Source organism: Hylobates moloch, unplaced genomic scaffold, assembly GCF_009828535.3.
Source record: "Hylobates moloch isolate HMO894 unplaced genomic scaffold, HMol_V3 SCAFFOLD_7, whole genome shotgun sequence".
Taxonomy (NCBI): Eukaryota; Metazoa; Chordata; class Mammalia; order Primates; family Hylobatidae; genus Hylobates; species Hylobates moloch.
The window spans coordinates 39,215,955-39,239,712 of NW_026652282.1; the positions used below are offsets into that span (position 1 = coordinate 39,215,955).

General features: G+C 39.7%; 1 protein-coding gene across 2 annotated transcripts in view; it reads right to left on the reverse strand.

The window, feature by feature from the left end:
* The window catches only part of MAOB (monoamine oxidase B), a 118,126-nt gene that overhangs the window by 11,059 nt on the left and 83,309 nt on the right, over window positions 1-23,758 (reverse strand). For both annotated transcript variants that reach the window (XM_032756759.2, XM_032756760.2), the window contains 6 exons: window positions 22,749-22,890; window positions 21,361-21,510; window positions 19,042-19,201; window positions 4,396-4,492; window positions 3,311-3,364; window positions 1,654-1,711 (listed from right to left, as the gene is read on the reverse strand). In XM_032756759.2, coding sequence (XP_032612650.1) covers window positions 1,654-1,711; window positions 3,311-3,364; window positions 4,396-4,492; window positions 19,042-19,201; window positions 21,361-21,510; window positions 22,749-22,890 — 661 coding nt within the window. The remainder of the gene's footprint in view (window positions 1-1,653; window positions 1,712-3,310; window positions 3,365-4,395; window positions 4,493-19,041; window positions 19,202-21,360; window positions 21,511-22,748; window positions 22,891-23,758) is intronic.

Sequence of the window (23,758 nt, forward strand, 5' to 3'; positions counted from 1 at the left end):
AAAAAAATTTTAAAAAAAACAAAAACAAATGAAGACTCTTGGGCTCAGGTTGGCAGATTAAAAAAAAAAAATTATTAGTTTTTCTGTTTAAAAATGCCATTCAGCATGATTTGTACTCCTTTGGGTATATACCCAGTAATGGGATGGCTGGGTCAAATGGTATTTCTAGTTCTAGATCCCTGAGGAATCGCCACACTGACTTCCACAATGGTTGAACTAGAAAAACTAATAATTTTTAACAGATGTTAACTGCTGTTTTTGGTGAGTATATACTGTATTTTTTGTTTTGATACTTTACTCAATATCCTTGAGCCTGGAGGCTATGCCTATATTTAAACTTGCTAAGTGGTATATGAAAGCAAAAAAAAAAACAAAGCATATTCCTCATTAATATTGTTTCTCTAATTGTTCTAATTTATTTGCTGAGAAAGAATTCCAAGAAACATCAAGAGCATGTATTTCACCTGTATCAAGTACAGAAGATCTGCAATGGCGGGGCGAGGAGGGAGGGAGAGAATTTTGCTTTAAAATAGTGAACAAAAATGACAAATTTGAAAGACACAACAACTTAACCAGGAGGAAGCAAGTCACTCCAAAGCTGAGCAAAGTAAGTGTTAGAGTAACAGGACTAAGTCATGTAGCTGCTCAACTAGATTATGGTATATACTACAGAGACTTGGATTTAAGAGGCTTAACAAGTTAAACATTCTCAGCCTCCTCATTAGACTTTTCTCACGCATTAACTGCTCATTTGTACATTGGTCTCCATTGTCTTCAAATGCTTCACAGATAATTGGATTTAATAATCACTTTCAAAAGGTGACATAGTCTATGTCCAAACATTAAAAACTTAGCAGTCTAATGAATGTCATGAGAACACCAATTCATCATTTTAAATATTGATGAGGGAGGTGATTATGGGTACTTGTTATGAGTACTTTGGGCCCTCTGATTGTCACCAAATGCCCCCTACCCTGCCCCTATCCCACCTTTAACCACCTTAGAGTTCTACTTGATTCATTTGAGGATCACCGTTTTCTCAGGCTACTTCCAAAGGTGTCTAGAAAACTCAACTGGCATACAGACAGACAGCCTGTCTTCTTTACATCTCTCATGTTCAAGGGTAAAACAAGACAGAAAAGAGGCCATGCAGGAGTGGGGGCAGGTAATCTTATTTTTTAACTGTGAGACAGTGGGGGATGGGGTAGGTATAGGTTTATGTACATGAGTCAGACTCTGCCCTTTTTCCAAGATCACCAGAGAGCGGAAAAAGTCCTTTTCATCCCCATCCTGGCTGCCAGGATCTAGGATCTTCCTATGGGTAGTAGAAGCTCCCCTCTTTTACCCCCCTAACAGAACTGGAAGCAGAGTGACCCAATGCCCTCTTCCAGGAAGAAACTCTGAATTCAGGGACAATGTAGCACCACCTAAACCACAGCATATTGCAAGGTCCCTGACCTGCCACCAGCACAGCCAAGGCCCACACTCTCTGGAACCACTTGTAAATTGACCAGTCCTGTGTAGATGCCTCTGCAAATATACTGGGAAAAACATGAACTTCAGGACCCAACTTGCATCAACCTATCCCTGCTAGCCACTTGGGGACAAAGAAAGGTCTCTCACCCTTAGTATAGGGTTGGGAAGCAGCCTTACCTCCAGAGCTTCTGGGGAACCCAGAACCTTGGCATAGAGTTCACAAAGTTTCTTCAACCTGTGAATGAAAAGAGACAAAAGTGAAAATAAAGGAAAGAAGGGAAGGAAAGAAAAAGTGGAAAAGAGGCATTTATCCCCTCATAAAAATGATTCCATGAGCCATTGATTCCACTCCAACATTGCATTTTAATTTTTTAAAACAAGGCATTTTGTTCCATTTCAGATGTCTTAAATCTTTGAGGTCACAAATATTAATCACACAGGATTGCTGGTAAGTCTTTAAGAAAGTAAAGTGATGTGTTGCCTGAATTATGGTATCATTTTATTTTAAATCCAAGAGCCCTTTTGTTTATGAACAAAATGTTTATGAAACAAATGTTTATGAAAATGCCTAAGTTCTTCTCTCTCCCTCTCTTCCTTCTCTCTCTTTCTGTCTTTTTCTTTGTTTTTATACAAATGAAGTAACTTGCCACAAGCAGAGGAATGGCTAGAAAGAGCAAAGAAGATAAGTACAGAAGTAGAACCAAATATATAAGGAAATTTAGAATTCATAAAGGTGGACATTTTAAACCCACAGGGAAAAGACAGTTTTCAATAAAATGGCACTGGGACAAATAGCTGCTCATGAAAGAAATAAAGTTGGATGCTTACATTATTTTCTTACACCAAAATATGTTTCAGAAGAGTCAAAGATTTACATATAATAGGTCAGACCATAAAATGAATGGAAGAATGGGTGATTTCTAAAAAATTATTTTGGAATGAGAAAGTCTTTTCTATGTATGATAGATATTCAGAAACCATGGTTTTAAAATGGATAAATTTGATTACATAAAAAGATAAAATTTTATTATAGTATAAAATGAATAAGCCATAAACAGGATCAAAAGGCAAAGTGGGAAAAGATTTGTTCCAGACATTGGAAACCCAGCAGTGAACCAATCAGACAAAACATCCTACCTTCATGATCTTATATTCTAGTGGGGACATTTTTAGGGAAGAGGCCCAGGCAGACCGCTACAGCCCTGGCCATGTGCAGAGGTAACATTGGTCACTGAGGAGAACCCTGATGGAATCGGAAAGCATGCATCATAATATAATTCAGGAGCTCTTTCCTAGTAAATAGGTTATTAGCAGTGGTGTGGGAATAAATAATTGGCAGTGGTGAACACTAATTGCAAGAAGAAATTGCCACCTCCAGAGGAATTAGTCCCTCTGTACCTATAATCTGTAATTGTTATGCATCATTCATGTAGTATGTGTACAGCAGACTTCCCCACAGCACAGTAATTTTTCTCCCTGGTTTATCTCCTTCACAAGCAAATTTTCAGCCCCTGGGTTATATCCATTTTCATATTCTCCATAGCCCCTAGCATGGTGTCTTATGTACAATAAACTCAATAAATATTAATTTGAATACTTTGTTTCTTAAGTTATCAGCACTATGTTTTTTACAACAAGACCCTTATAATTAACATAGCAAACACGTAGCATTGGCAATACACATATAATTAGGCAGTCTGTAAGTTAAAAAGTTAAGTAAAAATGAAAGGCAGGCAAGTAGGTAGAAAAGAAGGAAAGAAGGAGAAAAGGGAGGGAGGGACAGAGTGGGGGGAAAGGAAGGAAGAAACGAAAGAAGCAGCATTTCTTTTGTTACCTTTCCTCTTTGGTAAGACGTGCCAGTTTTCTGGCTTTGTGGGCCAGGATAAATCTAAAGCATATAAACAAGAAAAAGGGGAGAAATTAATGGTTGCTTTCATCCTAGCCTCATTTTTGTAGCTACACATGTGCCCAGTTTACACAGTTAAGTCAACCAAAAGAAACAAACTATACACTAGCTTTTCTTAAGTTCAAAGTTTTATGATTTACCTATCAAATTTCCAACACTGAAGAGCACTTTCTAACTTCAAGGAGTCAAGCGACTAAAAGTAGATGACTGGCCATAATTTTTGCCTTGGATAACACTATGGCTGACCCACTTCCCCTCACCCAGCTGGTGGTCAATAAGAATAACCCTTGGGCCTCAAATGCCCACTTAAGGCTATGTCTGAGCCTTTCCAATTTCATCCAGTCTTTGCTCTTTGGTTTTGTCTCCACCATGGTGTCTCCCTAGCACCCAACCTTCTAGATTCCATCTCCATTTCTAGCCCCATGATTGCTTTCAACTTACAATTAGCTTTGATCTCCCTGTTCTGACTGTTGGCTCTCTCTGAGATAAACTCATACATGTCCTAAGGCCCATCTTAATTTTGGATACTCCAGGTCACCACCTCTCTGGGCCAGGACATCCTGGTCTTCCCTTTCCATGTGCTGGTCCTCCCTGGAAAGCTGAAGACTGGGCTGGTCTTGGCTCTTCTCTACTGGGACTCAGAAATCTCAGCGTCTCACTTAAGTAACATGGATGCCCACACAGCCTCCACAAGAAGTCTCTTAGTAAAACACCCCAAGTCAGGAAAAGATGGGTCACCAAAATATTTCTACCCCTAACACTAAATACTAATAGAAAATTAACATAAAAATTTTAAAATGTTATTGGTATTCTGCTTCCTACCTAGATATTTATTCATTGGAAGAAGTTATTTAGAAAAGAGCCAGTAATAATTTTTATACTGCCAAATTTGAAAAATAGTGCCACTGGGTAAAAAAAAAATCACTTAACAAAGTTTGGGGCACATTTGTTAATAGTATGTGATTACCTTGTCAACACTGAATAGCAGCCACAACACCATAATTGTACCTTACCCCATTATGGCAGCATAGTTGCCTTCAGGTTTGGTATCATCCAATGTGTAGGCAACTGGAGCTTCCTCTCCATCAATAATCATGGTTCCACAGTAATCTTAGAGAACAGCAAAATGGAAGAGCATATTCATCACTCTATCAAGCTATCCATTGCAGATATAATGAAGTGCATGTTTTTAAACTTGAGAAGCCCAAAGGCCAAATATAGCATGTTATACTCCAAACATATGAAGGCAAACCAAACTGATGTCAAAGGAGGGATAAGTAGCCAGCATTTTTTGAGAAAATCAAACCATAAGCCCTTCTCTGCAAAGAATAAAGCATATGATATTAGGAATTCATCCAGGTCACCGTTTAATGATTTCTGGTTCTCCTTGCAGTTAATACTTGGGCTCCCTGTTTTCTCTTTCATAAGAAATCAGAATAAATCCAAAGATGTGTAAAGGAAATACCAGTTCATTACTGCAAAAAAGAAGAGACTGAACACTGACATTTTACGAGAAGTCACTTATTCTAAGTAGTTCTTTATTATCTGGAGGCAGTGTTTAGAGAGAAATTTATAGCACTAAATGCCCACAAGAGAAAGCAGGGAAGATCTAAAATCAACACCCTAACATCACAATTAAATGAACTAGAGAAGCAAGAGCAAACAAATTCAAAAGCTAGCAGAAGACAAGAAATAACTAAGATCAGAGCAGAACTGAAGGAGATAGAGACACAAAAAGCCCTTCAAAAAATCAATGAATCCAGGAGCTGGTTTTTTGAAAAGATAAACAAAATAGACTGCTAGCCAGACTAATAAAGAAGAAAAGAGAGAAGAATCAAATAGATGCAATAAAAAATGATAAAGGGGATATTGCCATCAATCCCACAGAAACACAAACTACCAACAGAGAGTATCATAATATAAACACCTCTATGCAAATAAACTAGAAAATCTAGAAGAAATGGATAAATTCCTGGACACATACACCCTCCCAAGACTAAACTAGGAAGAAATCGAATCCCTGAATAGAACAATAACAAGTTCTGAAATTGAGGCAGTAATTAATAGCTTACCAACCAAAAAAAGCCCAAGACCAGACGGATTCACAGCCAAATTCTACCAGAGGTACAAAGAGGAGCTGGTACCATTCCTTCTGAAACTCTTCCAAACAATAGAAAAAGAGGGACTCCTCCCTAACTCATTTTATGAGGCCAGCATAATCCTGATACCAAAGCCTGGCAGAGACACAACAAAAAAAGGCAATTTTAGACCAATATCCCTGATGAACATCGATGCAAAAATCCTCAATAAAATACTAGCAAACTGAATCCAGCAGCACCTCAAAAAGCTTATCCACTACGATCAAGTCAGCTTCCTCCCCGGGATGGAAGGCTGGTTCAACATATGCAAATCAATAAACGTAATCCATCACGTAAACAGAACCAATGACAAAAACCACGATTACCTCAATAGATGCAGAAAAGGCCTTCGATAAAATTCAACAGCCCTTCATACTAAAAACTCTCAATAAACTAGGTATTAATGGAACGTATCTCAAAATAATAAGAGCTGTTTATGACAAACCCACAGCCAATATCATACTGAATGAGCAAAACCTGGAAGCATTCCCTTTGAAAATCGGCACAAGACAAGGATGCCCTCTCTCACCACTCCTATTCAACATAGTGTTGGAAGTTCTGGCCAGGGCAATCAGGCAAGAGAAAGAAATAAAGGATATTCAAATAGGAAGAGAGGAAGTCAAATTGTCTCTGTTTGCAGATGACATGATCGTATATTTATTATCTGGAGGCAGAGCAGAGAGGACATGTATAATTGAAATTCATAGAGTCCCAAACCCTCATTTCAAACATGACCTCCAAAGACTCTTTCCCCCTCAAGAACAACTTGAGAAACAATTTCAGCTCATCCTGGATAAGAGTGTCTTCCTTAGTTCCCTCCTGAACAAAATACAGGCACACCTCAAAGATAATGTGGGTTTCATTTCAGATAATGGAAATGAAGTGAATATTGTAATAAAGCAAATTGTGTCACACAAATTGCTTGGTTTCCCAGTGCATATAAAAGTTATATCTACACTACACTGTAGTCTATTAAGTGTGCAATAGAATTATATCTAAAATATGTACATAATTTAAACATACTTCATTACTGAAAAAGCTAACAATCATCAGAGCCTTTAGCGAGTTGTAATCTTGTTGCTGGTGGAGGGGCTTGCTTCAATGTTGATGGCTGCTGACTGATCAGGGTGGTGGCTGCTGCAGGCTGGTGTGGCTGTGGCAATTTTAAAAAAGGAGACAACCATGAAGTTTGCCACATCAATTGACTCCTTTTTTCATGAAAAATTTCTCTGAAGCCTGCGATGCTGTTTGATAGCATTTTACCCACGGTAGAACTTCTTTCAAAATTGGAGTCAATCCTCTCCAACCCTGTCACTGCTTTATCAACTAAGTTTATGTAATATTCGAAATCCCTTCTTGTCATTTCAACAATGTTCACAGCATCTTCACCAGGAGGAGTTTCCATCTCAAGAAACCATGTTCTTTGCACATCCATAAGAAGCAACTCCCCGTCTATTTAAGTTTTATCATGAGATGGCAGCAATTCACTCACATCTTCAGGTTCCACTTATGATTCTAATTCTCTTGCTATTTCCACCATATCTGCAGTTACTTCCTCCACTGAAGTCTTGAACCCCTCAAAGTCGCTCATGAGGATTGGAATCAACTTCTTCCAAACTCCTGTTAATGTCGATATATTGGCTTCCTTCCATGAATCGCGAATGTTTTTCACGGCATTGACAATAGTGAACTCTTTCCAGAAGGTTTTCAATTTACTTTGCCCAGATCCATCAGACAGGCAGGTATAGCCTTACAAAATGTATTTCTTAAATAATAAGACTTGAAAGTTGAAATTACTCCTTGATCTATGGGCTGCAGAATGGACATTGTGTAAGCAGGCATGAAAACAACAATAATCTCCTTGCACATCTCCATCAGAGCCCTTGGGTAACCAGGTGCATTGTCCATGAACAGTAACATTTTGAGGAATGTTTTTTCTTCTGAGCAGTAGGTCTCAAGAGTGGGCTTAAAATATTCAGTAAACCATGCTATAAATAGATAGGCTGTCATTCAGACTTTGTTGCTGTTTGATAGCATTTATAGAGCACAGGCAGAGTAGACTTAGCACAATTCCTAAGGGTCTTAGGATTTCCTGAATGGTAAATGGACATTGACTTCAACTTAAATTCACTAGCTGCATTAACTCCTAACAATAGAGACAGCCTGTTCTTTGAAGCTTTGAAGCCAGGTGCTGACTTCCTTTCTCTAGCTATGAAAGTCCTAGATGGCATTTTCTTCCAATATAATGCTGTTTGGTCTACATTAAAAACCCGTTGTTTCTGGTCGGGTGTGGTGGCTCTTGCCTGTAATCCTAGCACTTTGGGAGGCCAAGGTGGGCAGATCACTTGACGTCAGGAGTTCAAGACCAGCCTGGCCAACATGGTGAAACCCTGTCTCTACTAAAAATACAAATATTATATGGGTATGGTGGCGTGCGACTGTAACCCCAGCTACATGGGAGGCTGAGGCAGGAGAATCACTGGAACCCGGGAGGTGGAGGTTGCAGTGAGCTGAGATCGCGCCACTGCACTCCAGCCTCGGTGAAAGAGCGAGACTCCATCTCAAAACAAAACAAAACAAGACAATCTGTTGTTTAATGTAGCCACCTTTGTCAATGTTCTTAGGTAGAACTTCTGGATAACTTGCTGCAGCTTCTTCATCAGCCCTTGCTCCTTCACCTTGCACTTTTATGTTATGGGGAGAAGGCTTCTTTCCTTAAACTTCATGAACCAACCTCTGCTAGCTTCACACTTTTCTTCTGCAGCTTCAACTTCAGTTGAAGAGAGTTGGGGGCCTTGCTCTGGATCTAGGCTTTGGCTTAAAGGAATATTGTGGCTGGTTTGATCTTCTATTCAGACCATTCAGTTCTCTGTATCAGCAATAAGGCTGTTTTACTTTCTTATCGTTCATATATTCACTGGAGTGTACTTTTAATTTCCTTCAAGAATTTTTATTTTGCATTTACAACTTGGGTATTTGGCACAAGAGGCCTAGCTTTCAGCCTATCTCAGCTTTCAATATGCCTTCCTCAATAAGCTTAATCATTTCTAGTTTTTGATTTAAAGCAAGAGATGTGCAGCACTTTCTTTCACTTGAACATGGGAGACCACTGTAGGGTCATTCATTGGCCTTATTTCATTACTGTTGTGTCCCAGGGAATAGAGATACCCAAGAAGATGGGGAGATCTGGGGGAACAGTTGGTTGATTGAGCAGTCAGAATACATACAGCATTTATTGATTAAGTTTGCCATCTTATATGGGTGCTGTTTATGGAACTCCTAAACAATTACAATAGTAACATCAAGGGCCACTGATCACAGATCACCATGACAAACATAATAATAATGAAAGTTTGAAATATCGCGAGAATTACCAAAATGTGACACAGAGACACGAAGTGAGTACACGCTGTTGGAAAAATGATGCCAATAAACCTGCTCAATGCAGGGTTGCCACAAACCTTCAGTTTGTAAAAAGTGCAATTATCTGTAAAGTGCAATAAAGTGAAGTTCAATAAAAAGAGGTGTGCCTGTGTATGCAATTTCAAAAGACTGTGACAGGGCACTGGTGAAAATGTCAGGGCAGAGCCTGAAATGTTATAACAATATACTACTGCAGTGTCCAACTCCTCCTGCTCCATCATTTACTTGCAAAATTGAGGTTGTTTGAACAAAATTATTGTGGAAGACTCAGCGGCAAATGTTGTATAGAAAACCCAACAAGAAGATTTCAAAATAAGGAAGAAAGAACAGAGAAAGGACCTCCCCAACATGTGTGCATACATGTGTGTAAGCAGACAAACCAGGAAGCCTTTTAAAGGGAACTTGTCTCTTTCTTGTCTCCTGCAGCCCTCCCCACTGTGCACCTGTTAGAATCAATGTCCCAATCTGCCACTGGCTTGAGGGGTGTTTGAATGCCCTTCAGGCGTGCTGGGGCAGGAAAAGATGTTGAGAAAGACTGAAGTATGTGAAGAAGAAATGTTTAAAGTCTAAGAGCTCAAGATTTAAAAATACAAGAGAACCATCTTAGGAATCCCCTATTATAAGAAGGCAAGAGAGAGGAGACAAATAGGACAAGATCTGATCAAAGAACATGTGCATACTGATCATGTGGGGATCGGCTGGACAGGACCAGCATAGGACACCAGGCTGGCCAAGGTGGAAGTACTGCTTTCTCGATGTAGGGGCTCCTTGGACACTTCCTTCTCAGAGTGAATCTGGCCTCTGAGTCAAGTGGGTGCACTTAGTGGAAGTGAAGGAAAAAGGGGCAGCGAGAAAAGTCATATTCATGCCAGGACAAGCTATGCAGCATGGAAGGGATTTCTATCACTTGCAGATAGAAAGCTCAAGAGCCCCACCCATGCACACAAAACATCTCATCAGCTTTGTAGGGCCTTACTCTTAGAAAAAGAGAGATGATATTCAAGGACATCCAAACACTTAAAGAAGTTCTTAAAGAATAAATGCAAAGAATAACTGAAAAACTTAATCACAACCAAAATTAAAGGAAAAATAACAATAAGGGAATGTCCTACCTGACGTGGTATATAACATATTATAAACATATTATAAAGCTACAGATACTAAAACGGTACAATGCTGTCATAGGATTAGATAATATAAACTTGTGCTTTCCAAAGTGGGGGTGTACACCTAGATTGCACATCTAGATAGTGGAAGAAAATACTAGAGATTCTGGCTTTTCGATTTAAGCTTTTTAAAAAGTCTACTTTTCAAATGTTTTATAGTTACAATGATACAATTTTTCAGAGGTACTTGTGTATAATTTAGGAATACCTATAATGATAGTTTATGTCTACATTTTTTAATAAGTAGAGCTGCAAAAATGTTTAGAACACAGTGACAAAGATCAGTGGAACAGAAGGAATCAATGTGTATCTGAGAATTTAGTAGGGGGAAACCATCATACGACAAATAGTTAAAAACTGATTCACTGGGAGAAAATATTTGCAATATAAACAGAAGAAAACTTTAATGAGCAAAGGTAATTTACAAAATGATACCTTGTTAATGATAAAAATTGCAAATTATAGATAAATGAGGTAATTTCTCCTACCTGATTGACAAAAAAATTTTAAATTTTAAATATTATTGGCTGGTGTCTTAGACTGCTGGTGTTGCTATAAAGGGATACCTGAGGCTGGGTAATATATGAAGGAAAGACGATATTTATTTGGCTCATGGTTCTACAGGCTGTACAAGAAACATGGCGCCAGCATCTGCTTCTCATGAGGGCCTCAGGAAGCTTCCACTCATGGCTGAAGGTGAAGAGGAGCTGGCGTGTGCCGATCACTTGCTGAGACGGGAGGCAAGAGAGAGGGGAGGGAAGTGCCAGGCTCTTTTTAACAACCAGCTCTCATGGGAACTGACAGAGCAAAAACTCATTTATTACCTGAGGGAGGAGGACGGCACCAAGATGTTCAGGAGGGATCTGCCCACATGACCCAAACATTTGCTTTTAGGCCCCACCTCCAACACTGGGGATCAAATTTCAACATGAGATTTGGAGAAGACAAATATGGAACTTATATCAACTGGCAAGGATGTGAGAGGACAGATCCTAACAAAAATTTCACAAGTCTACCCAAATTAATTGACTTGATAATTCCATCCTACAGCATTTATCAAAAAGAAATGCTCCTATACAAACATGTAGAGCTATATGGAGGATGCTGTTTATTGCAGCATGGTGTATAATAGCAAAAACGTGGAAACAAGAAAAATGACTATCAACAGCTGATGTCTTAGGTAAATTCTGATAAGGCACACAATGAGATACTGTTTATTCAGCTGTCGAAAGGGGGTAGATTTAAATGTACTGCTATGGAGAGATATCCATGGCATATTGTTAACAGGAAAAAGCAAATTTCGGTATGATATGTATGATGTATGATTTTTTTTAAAAACAAGTTTTTGGAAAAATATATTAACATATTTATTTAAAATTAAAGTTATATTTGTATAAAATATTTATTATATTATTTAACATGTATTTCCAGTATATATAGTTCTCTCTACATATATATAGGGATGCTCACACACATATATTTAAAGTACAGGTTGAGTATCCCTATCCCTTATATGAAATGTTTGAGACAAAAAGTGTTTCAAATTTTAGCTCTTTTCAGATTTTGGAATTCTTGCATATACATAATGAGATTTGAGGGTGAGACCCAAGCCCAAATACCAGATTCATTTATGTTTCAAATACATCTAATACACATAGTCTGGAGGTAATTTTATACATATTTTAATAATTTTGTACATGAAACAAAGTTTTGACTGTGACCTATTACATGAGGTCAGGTATGGAATTTTCTACTTGAGACATCATGTCGATGCTTCAAAAGTTTCAGAATTTGGAGCATTTTGAATTTTGAGTTTTCAGATTAGGGATGTTCAACTTGTATTCCCTATGCGTACAGTAAATCTTTAAGGAGAAACAATCTAAATTTTTAACAGTGGCCCTCTAGGGGGAGGAACAATAGAAGAGAAACATTTTTCACACACTTTTAGTTTTTGAAAGTTTTATGGTCATTATATTTATTTCTGTAATTTAGAAAAACAGGTACAGCCTCTGCCATTGAAAACATAAATTGAGATAAATTAGATGTAAATATTCAAGGGAAAGTAGAAATGGTTCATAGATGAACAAAAGCAAGGAGACCACAAGAATTCAATACATTGCTAACAGCCTACCCTTTCCACAGAAGTGGGCTAGAATGAAGGGCTGATGCATCCCGTGTAGGGTGGGGTGCTGAAGGTGAGGACGGCTAGACTTAGAATGCCTCAGTGGAAGGCCAGCAAAAAATAGGAAGCCTGTCCTTGCAAATTCACAAAGATGTTACACACTAAGAGACTGGGAAGCATTTCCTGGGATAATCAATCTAGAAGCAATCAGGTGCTCTTACCACACACAGGAGATGACCATGTGAGGAAATGGGTATGTTAATTTGCTTGACCACAAATCATTTCACTACGTACATGTGTATCAAAACATTATGAGGTACACCTTAAATATCTACAATTAAAAATAAAATAAAAGCAGTGTTTAGCATGATGCTGGGATTGGGTGGGGAGTGTGGAGGGGAGAAGCAATCAAGAGTTGGCTACCTCTGTCTGTATCAAAATACAAAATGTTACCTTCTCTTTAATAACCCAAGCCACACTGAACTTGTGAAACAAAACAAAGCAACATAAAACCAAAACTCTGGTGATTACTGACTGTGTGCCTGATATGTGCTAATCACTGTGCTGGATTGTTGGGGCTGCATAATTCATACCCTTCTATCTTGTTACTTCATATTGACTGAGCTTGTATGTTACTAGTTAATTACAGTGTCTTTGGCAGTGATGTTCATAGTCTGGTGCAAAGCAAAGATCTTGTTATAAGAGTGAACTTCTTCAGATTTCATTACAGAAACTTTCAAATAAGTGTCATTGAATACACTTATCAATGTAACAGGAATCATATTGGATGTGAGTCTGGAGCCTTACTTGGTGTTTCTATAATAGCCTAGAACTCAATACATTGTTGTGCAATTACCAGTTTGCATGACTGTCTTCCTCCTGAGTCTGGATTTTCTGGGCAAGGAAAAGTGCCTTTGAATTCTCAGTGCCTAGCACTGTGTCTGGCATAAAACAGGTGCCCAGTTGAAGAAATACATTAAAGTTGTAACTCAAAAGAAATCTCAAATGCTTTGGTGAGGCTATCTCATGTCAACAAACTTTTTTTTTTTTGAGATAGAGATGGAGTCTCACTCTGTTGCCCAGGCTGAAGTTCAATTATAGCTCATTCACTGTATCTTCCACCTCCTGGGCTCAAGCAATCCTCCAGTCTCAGCCTCCCAAGAGGCTGGTACTACAGGTGTGCACCACTATGCCTTGCCCACAATAATTTTTTAAAAGACTTACACAAGGCTCATTACCAACAAGGACCAAGTCAGATTCTGAGGGGTGGAGGTCTTGGGTTTTCTTTCTGATACTAGTGCCTAACAACTTGCCTGGCACATAGCAGGCCTAAGATAAAGATTTGCAGGCATGAATGGAAAGTTAGTTTCTCTCCATAAATAAAGGCACTCATGCTCATTCAGAGAAGACTGTATTCCTGGTCCTAAACCTTATCTACTTGCCACCAGCCAGTCATTTAAAATGGGTGACCTAGGTCACAAGAGGAAGAAATTCAGCACCAGTGTGTTACAGCCATTAGATTCAAAGACTAAAATGACAGGGCTCTTTGTGGTGGGTCACTGCACTGACTTTGCAAACAGTAGATTACTTGCTCAACTGATGCACCAATCCAATAGCAGTCCTAAACGTGATTATCTGCAACGTGGAGAGTGAGGAGCCTGTGATGCAGCAGAAAAAGAGTAGTTATACAGGAAGAAGCACCCTGAGGCAAAATTGTGGCACTTTCCCCATTTGCCTCCAACCTTCTTTCCGCAGTCTTGCTCCTCCTTGGAGTACATCCCGCCCTTCACCCTCAGTTCTAGATGCTGACTCTTCTTAAATGGCCTCCACTTGGAAGAAAAGTGGGTTCTATAAGAGCAAATATAACAAGATTCTAGCATTGTGCTATCTGCATGTGGCTACTTGAATTTATATTTAAAGCAATTAAAATTAAACAGACCGCTAGCAAGACTAATAAAGAAGAAAAGAGAGAAGAATCAAATAGACACAGTAAAAAATGATAAAGGGGATATCACCACCGATCCCACAGAAATACAATCTACCATCAGAGAATACTACAAACACCTCTAAGCAAATAAACTAGAAAATCAAGAAGAAATGGATAAATTCCTCGAAAAATACATCCTCCAAAGACTAAACCAGGAAGAAGTTGAATCTCTGAATAGACCAATAACAGGCTCTGAAATTGTGGCAATAATCAATAGCTTACCAACCCAAAAGAGTCCAGGACCTGATGGATTCACAGCTGAATTCTACCAGAGGTACAAGGAGGAACTGGTACCATTCCTTCTGAAACTATTCCAATCGATAGAAAAAGAGGGAATCCTCCCTAACACATTTTATGAGGCCAGCATCATCCTGATACCAAAGCCCGGCAGAGACACAACCAAAAAAGAGAATTTCAGACCAATATCCTTGATGAACATTGATGCAAAAATCCGCAATAAAATACTGGCAAACTGAATCCAGCAGCACATCAAAAAGCTTATCCACCATGATCAAGTGGGCTTCATCCCTGGGATGCAAGGCTGGTTCAACATAGGCAAATCAATAAATGTAATCCAGCATATAAACAGAACCAAAGACAAAAACCACATGATTATCTCAATAGATGCAGAAAAGGCCTTTGACAAAATTCAACAGCCCTTCATGCTAAAAACTCTCAATAAATTAGGTATTGATGGGACGTATCTCAAAATCATAAGAGCTATCTACGACAAACCCACAGCCAATATCATACTGAATGGGCAAAAACTGGAAGCATTCCCTTTGAAAACTGGCACAAGACAGGGATGCCCTCTCTCACCACTCCTATTCAACATAGTGCTGGAAGTTCTGGCCAGGAAAATCAGGCAGGAGAAGGAAATAAAGGGTATTCAATTAGGAAAAGAGGAAGTCAAATTGTCCCTGTTTGCAGATGACATGATTGTATATCTAGAAAACCCCATTGTCTCAGCCCAAAATCTCCTTAAGCTGATTAGCAACTTCAGCAAAGTCTCAGGATACAAAATCAATGTACAAAAATCACAAGCATTCTTGTACACCAATCACAGACAAACAGAGAGCCAAATCATGAGTGAATTCCCATTCACAATTGCTTCAAAGAGAACAAAATACCTAGGAATCCAACTTACTAGGGATGTGAAGGACCTCTTCAAGGAGAACTACAAACCACTGCTCGATGAAATAAAAGAGGATACAAACAAATGGAAGAACATTCCATGCTCATGGGTTGTTAGAATCAATATCATGAAAATGGCCATACTGCCCAAGGTAATTTATAGATTCAATGCCATCCCCATCAAGCTACCAATGACTTTCTTCACAGAATTGGAAAAAAACTACTTTAAAGTTCATATGGAACCAAAAAAGAGCCCGCATCGCCAAGTCAATCCTAAGACAAAAGAACAAAGCTGGAGGCATCACGCTACCTGACTTCAAACTATACTACAAGGCTACAGTAACCAAAACAGCATGGTACTGGTACCACAACAGAGACATAGATCAATGGATCAGAGCAGAGCCCTCAGAAATAATGCCGCATATCTACAACTATCTGATCTTTGACAAACCTGACAAAAACAAGCAATGGGAAAAGGATTCCCTATTTAATAAATGGTGCTGGGAAAACTGGCTAGCCATATGTAGAAAGCTGAAACTGGATCCCTTCCTTACACCTTATACAAAAATTAATTCAAGATGGATTAAAGACTTACATGTTAGACCTAAAACCATAAAAACCCTAGAAGAAAACCTAGGCAATACCATTCAGGACATAGGCATGAGCAAGGACTTCATGTCTGAAACACCAAAAGCAATGGCAACAAAAGACAAAATTGACAAATGGGATCTAATTAAACTAAAGAGCTTCTGCACAGCAAAAGAAACTACCATCAGAGTGAACAGGCAACTTACACAATGGGAGAAAATTTTCGCAACCTACTCATCTGACAAAGGGCTAATATCCAGAATCTACAATGAACTCAAACAAATTTACAAGAAAAAACCAAACAACCCCATCAAAAAGTGGGCGAAGGACATGAACAGACACTTCTCAAAAGAAGACATTTATGCAGCCAAAAAACACATGAAAAAATGCTCATCATCACTGGCCATCAGAGAAATGCAAATCAAAACCACAATGAGATACCATCTCACACCAGTTAGAATGGCCATCATTAAAAAGTCGGGAAACAACAGGTGCTGGAGAGGATGTGGAGAAATAGGAACACTTTTACACTGTTGGTGGGACTGTAAACTAGTTCAACCATTGTGGCAGTCAGTGTGGCGATTCCTCAGAGATCTAGAACTAGAAATACCGCTTGACCCAGCCATCCCATTACTGGGTATATACCCAAAGGACTATAAATCATGCTGCTATAAAGACACATGCACACGTATGTTTATTGCGGCACTATTCACAATAGCAAAGACTTGGAACCAACCCAAATGTCCAACAACGATAGACTGGATTAAGAAAATGTGGCACATATACACCATGGAATACTATGCAGCCATAAAAATGATGAGTTCATGTCCTCTGTAGGGACATGGATGAAACTGGAAACCATCATTCTCAGTAAACTATCGCAAGGACAAAAAACCAAACACTGCATGTTCTCACTCATAGGTGGGAATTGAACAATGAGAACACATGGACACAGGAAGGGGGACATCACACTCCGGGGACTTGTGGGGTTGGGGGAGGGGGGAGGGACAGCATTAGGAGATATACCTAATGCTAAATGACGAGTTAATGGGTGCAGCACACCAACATGGCACATGGATACATATGTAACAAACCTGCACATTGTGCACATGTACCCTAAAACTTAAAGTATAATAATAATAATAAAAATAAAAATAAAAGAAAAAAAATAAATAGAATTCTTATGTCTGTAATCCCAGCACTTTGGGAGGCCAAGGCAGGTGGATCACGAGGTCAGGAGATCAAGACCATCCTGGCTAACACGGTGAAACCCCAGCTTTACTAAAAATGCAAAAAATTAGCCAGGCATGGTGGCACGCACCTGTAATCCCAGCTACTTGGGAGGCTGAGGCAAGAGAATCGCTTGAACCCGGGAGGCAGGGGTTGCAGTGAGCCGAGATCGCACCACTGCACTCCAGCCTGGGCGACAGAGCGAGACTCCATCTCAAAAAAAAAAAAAAATTAAATTAAATAGAATTTAAAAATCTGATTCCCAAGTCTCACTAGCTATATTTCAGGTGTTCAGTACCCACATGTGGCTAGTGACTAGTGTATTAAAGCAGCTCTAGAACATTCCCATCATTGTAGAATCCAGCACTTTAGTGAGCATCCCTGTAATGTTCTACCCAATTGAGGAGTACACTTGTTGAATATGTGCAAATGAATAAATGAATTTAATTTAATATGGTAGAATCAACACTAGTGAGAGAGAGCCAAGACATTTTCTGAATCTCAACCTTGGTGATTGGCTTTATAAATCCATACTTTAAAACACTGAATTAGAAAAGATTACTCGTCTCTTTTCACAAGATTTTGGGGGAGGAGTAAATAAACTTTTTATTGATTTACAAAGAGTTGGTTATATTCTAAGGAAAGTTAATTCCATGAGTTTGTGCCAATATATTTTATTTGAATGAACTGTGCTTAGAACCTGGATTAACATTTTACATCCAGCATTCTAACAAAACAGTTACGTGCAAACACACGTCTTTAAGTTTTCAAAAGCAATTGAAACAAAAACAAAAATTGCCAAGTGGGACCTAATTAAACTAAAGAGCTTCTACACAGCAAAAGGAACTATCAAGAAAGTAAACACAGCCTACAAAATGGGAGAAAATATTTGCAAACTATGCCTCTGACAAAGGTCTAATATCCAGAATCTACAAGGAACTTAATTCAACAAGCAAAAACCAAATAACCCCATTAAAAAGTAGGCAAAATGCATGAACAGACACTTCTCAAAAGAAGACATACATGTGGCCAAAAAGCATATGAAAAAGAGCTCTACGTCACTAATCATCAGATAAATGCCAATCAAAACCACAATGAGATACCATCTCACACCAGTCAGAATGGCTATTATTAAAAAGTCAAAAAATAAGGGATGTTGGAGAAAAAGGAGCACTTATGCACTGTTGGTAGGAATGTAAATTAGTTCAGCCACTGTGAAAGAAATCTGGAGTTTTCTCAAAGAAGTAAAAATGGAACTATCATGTGACCCAGCAATCTCATTATTAGGTATATACCCAAAGGAATCTAAATTGTTCTACCAAAAAGGCACATGCACTCATATGTTCATCGCAGCACTACTCACAATAGCAAACATGTGGAATCAACGTAAGTGCCCATCAAAGGTGGATTAGATAAAGAAAATGTGGTATGTATATACCATGGAATACTATGCAGCCCTAAAAAAGAAAGAAATCATGTTCTTTGCAGCAACATGCTGGAGACTATTATCCTAAGTGAATCAATGCAGAAACAGAAAACCAAATACCACATGTTCCCATTTATAAGTGAGAGCTAAGCATGGGGTACATATGGATATAAAGATGAAAATAATAGACACTGAGGACTACTAAAGGGGGAGGTAAGGAGTACAGCAAGAGTTGAAAACCTACCTATTGGGTACTATGTTCACTACCTGGGTGACAGGAACATTCATACCCCAAACCTCAGCATCATGCAACATATCCATGTAACAAATCTGCACATGTACCCCTGAATCTAAAATAAAAGTTGACATTTTTAAAAAATGCATGCCTTAGCAACAAGTTTCTTGGACCTTCTTCTAAAGGTTTTTATATAAGGAAAGTACTCACCCTTTTTCCTCCAGAAAGGCTCTTTATAATAAACTATACACTTGATGACTGAACCCAAAGGCACACGAGTAATCATCTGGTTTCTCATCATTGGCAGAGGGGGATTGAAGTGAATCTTCATGCCCAGAGTAGGAGGAATAGCACTAATCACATATTTAGCCTGAAAGAAAAGCAACATGGTTAAACATTGTTGCCGTGTTGCTTTTGTTTTTTTCCCAATGATTCTCTCTCATTCTACTGTTATATTCTTTTCAGTCTCTTAAAGAAGTGACAAGGATTTTGTTGAAACCTAAAGTAGCCTTTATTGTTCCTTAGTTCAAAACCTCCAATGACTTCCCATTGCACTTAAAGTCAAAGCCAAATTTCTCACCATCATCGCCAAGGCCACACATGAAATGGGCCCGTTACATCACTGATCTCACCTCCTGTTACTTTTGCCCTCACTAATCTTACTTCTCCTATTTTTGTTTTCTTTTTGAGACCCAGTCTCACTCTGTTGCCAGGCTGGAGTGCAGTGGTGCGATCTTGGCTCACTGCAACCTCTGCGTCCCAGGTTCAAGCGATTCTCCTGCCTCAGCCTCCGGAGTAGCTGGGACTACAGGTGCGCACCACCACACCCAGCTGATTTTTGTATTTTTAGTAAAGACAAGGTTTCACCATGTTGGCCAGGGTTGTCTCGATCTTTTGACCTTGTGATCTGCCCACCTCCGCCTCCCAAAGTGCTGGGATTACAGGCGTTAGCCACCACACCCAGCCTGCCATTTTGATCACCTTGCTGTTCCTTGGTCACACCAGTCTTGCTCCCACCTCAGCGCCTTGGCACTGGCTGTTCCATCTTCTTCTCTCAGGGAATCACATGGCTCACTCCCTCGTCTCCTCCAATTCTCTATCAGATATCACCTTCTCAGTGAGGCCTTCCCTGATGACCTTATTTAAACTTGCATAACCAATTCTCCCATCCCACTTTCTGGTATGCCCTCTCCCCACCTTCCTGCTTGATTTTTTCCACACTAATTATCACTATCTGACATACTTTATATTTTAACTATATGTTTCATTATGGTCTTTCTCCTTCACTAGAAGGAGAATTGTATGTGGGCAGAGAATTGTATCTGTTTTGTTCATGACTGTGTTCTTAACTCCTAGAATAATGTCAGGCACATAGGAGGTGCTTGATATTTATCAAATAAATATTTTATGTGTTTTTCTAATTACATAAAAGCAAGATACAGAGGGTTGATAATACCTTTATATGTTTTTATAAATCCTCCCCCACCCCAAATATTCTGGTTCTTTTTTCCTTTTCTTCAGTTAGAGATAGCTTTTTCACTGTTGGCAAAAAGACTGTCTGTAAAGTGAGTGATATTGTTGACTTCAACTTTGATTATCTATAAGACCGTGGCCTCTTCCCACTTGTTTAAGTGTCTTGGTAACTCTGAGTGGAAAAATTTCAAAGCAAAGTTGAGTTCAAAGCAAATGTTGAGTGAGAGAATGGAAAAAAGTGCTTTTTTCCATTCTCTCACTCAACAACCATCACCACAGAAGACTTCTGTGACCAAATGTGGAGTGGGTTTTCCCCACATATGAAGCAAGCAGGCAATTCTATAGCAGACATCAGCCATGTGTCCTCTGAATTCAACTCAATTCTGACAGTATCTACCTGGAGATAGCTTCTGATCCTACAGGTTGAGGGCTCAGTCTCCAAGACTGTCCCCCACCTTCAGAGGTCAGTCACAAGTCCAGCTTCCAGAACTTCTGACCAATCTGCTTCCAGTTGACATTCCTACAACCCCTTCAAGTTTGATTGATTTGCTACAGTGGCTCACAGAACTCAGGGAAACATGTTTACTGTTTTATTATAAAGGATATTACAAAGGGTACAGAGGAAGAGGTGCATAGGGCAAGAGATGTGAGAAGGGGCCTGAAGCTTTCATGCCCTCCCCAGGCATGCCATTCTCAAGGAATCTCCAGTTGTGCAGATATCTAGACGCTCCCAGAACTCGGTCATTTCGGGTTTTTATGGAGGCTTCATTATGTAGGCACAATTGATTAAATCATTGGCCTCTGGTGATCAATTCAACCTTCAGCCCCTTGCCTCATTTCCTCCCTGGAGGCTGGGGGTGGGGCTGAAAGTCCCAACCCTCTAGTCCCTCCATGGTCTTTCCTGTGACCAGCCCCATCCTGAAGCTACCTAGGGGCTGCCAGCCATCAATCATTGGCATCAAAGGATATCACTCTGGAGATTCTAAGAATTTTTAAAGTTGTATGCCAGGAAACTGGGATGAAGATCAAATATATAGTTCACAATATCACAGTTACCTCATACATCTCATGGTTTAGGGTCTCCACAAGGACATTTTCTCTTGTCTGGTCAATGTAGATCACAGGCCTCTCCAGCTTCACTCGGTCTCCAAGGAGGGCCATTATCCGCTCGCTCACTTGACCAGATCCGCCCACAAATTTCCTCTCCTGGAAAGAGAAAAGGAGGTGAAACAGAAATGCAGGAATGGGCATAAATTGCTAAATTCCTAGTTGTCCTCACATATGTCTACTCTGAGATGTCTAGCATTTCATTTTGCTGCAGTGAATAGTGGCTTTCACCATGGTTTTCTAACTAGGAATTGCTGTCTTTGGACAAAGTTACAGGATTTCTAACTGACTTTACAAGCTATGCTCTTGTAGATTCCCAGGCTCCAACCTTAGCTGGACATCTTCAGAATGACCCCTATGTCCCACCTTTCTGGTCACCATCCCTGCTGTCTGTCCTATCTGCAGTCTTCTGCTGGGAGCTGGAACTGGTGAAGCTATACCTAAAGCTCTTCCCTAGTTTGCCTGAGCAGACCTAAACCTGCTTCCCCTTGCTTTGTGGCTCAAGCGCAGAACTTCCCTGCCTCCCACCATGTCCCCTTCCCCCAGGCCAGCCTACTCCCTGTTGCAGGCTGCCCATCTTATCCTGGGTCAGATGCCTGCTGCTTCTGTAGCCACCGAACTCATTTCACCTCACTGTACCCACCTGCCCTGAGCCTTGCTAAAACTTCCAAATGTTCTACCTGGCTATGCACACAGTTGACCTGACTGCCTCCTCCTCAATTTTCAGTTAAGGTCAGAGAAGGAGAAGGAGAGGGAGAAAGAGAAAAGGAGGAGGAGAAAGAGGAGGGGGAGGAGGAGAAGAGAGAGAAAGAAGAGGAGGAGGGGGAGAGAGAAGAATGAAACATGACAACCAAGCAGATTATTTAAGAACTCCAATCCGTTCCTACTGTGTCTAGCACAGTGCCTTATACAGTGCCGGGGCTCAAGAAATGGGCATTAAATGAATGAATAGATAAATGAATTCCATGCATAGTGTGTGTTTTAAATTGAAAATGCATTACTGAATTTCCTGTATAAGCTTTCCAAGAAGTGCTCAAGCTAAGCTTACTTCAGATGGTCTCCTACAAACTTACCAAATAATAATTGAGCGTATGGAAAATGGCCACAGTGCATAAAGAGAGACAAGTCTAGCTTTAAAATTACATTGGACACTGGGTTCTCACAGTGGGTACCTGACAACAGACTGTGCCTTACAAGAAACACTTTGAGCTGCCATGGTAATGCTCTAAAAGCCACAAGCCTGCTTCCCACTTCAGCAGTTCATGATTGAAGGATGATGATCTTTCATTTCAGTAGCAGTGTTTTTCCATTGGGACGGTGGGAGAATGGATGGGTACCTGTCCTCCATTCGTTGTCGAGATGATTCTGGTTGTGCCTCCACACTGCTTCACATACCACAGGAACCAGAGAGCAGAGACCTCATGGGTCTCTGCAGTGACACACAGGTTCACAAAGAGAGTGGCAAGCTGCTTTGCAGATCTGCACAGGAAGAAACAAGAGCAAAATTGGCAAACGCAGAAGAGCAGCTTCTTAATTCTCTAAAAATTATTTGAGTAACACATTTTCTTGGTTAAGTTTAACACAATGTGGTAAGGTCAAAAAATTGTCACTAGAACCTAATATTACAAAACATGACATCAGAGGTTTTTGAAATATCAGATTATTTTCCCTGTAAACAAAACACCTTACTCAGAATCAGCTTCTATTCCAGATTCTGTGCTTTCATGATTTCTCCTTACATTCCTGCTGCTCTTCCAGTGATCCCCATCTCAGTAAAAAGCACCACCATTTACTCAATGGTAAAAGCCAACACTCTGGAAATCAAACATTGTTTCTCTCTTTCCATCAATCTTCCCCCATCCAATTCATTGGGAAGTCCCATTATCTCTCACCACATCACTCCACCTTCACCACAAATTTAGCATCCATCTCTTTCCAGGAGTACTGCAATTACTTCCTTCAGACTGGCCTCTCTGCCTCCATTCATCCTCACCTGGTATCTGTTCACCACACTCAAAGCAAAGTTGAGTTCAAAGCAATCTTTGTGATTGCTCCCTCCCTACCATGATGCACTCTCTGAAATGTAAATCAAATCATGTCATTTTCTTGCTTAAAAAATCTCCAATGGTATCCTATTAAAACCAGAATAAGATTCAGATCTTACACCATGGCTTCCAGAGCCCTATGTGATCTAGCCCATGCCTACCTTTTCTGTCTCATCTTGTACCCTCTTCTTTTTCTCTAATGTTTCCTTAGAAAGACATATTCACATTTGTCTATGAAAATGACCACTGGCTTCCATATTCCCAGCACCCTGACATTCCCTATCATTTTGCTACTGTATAGT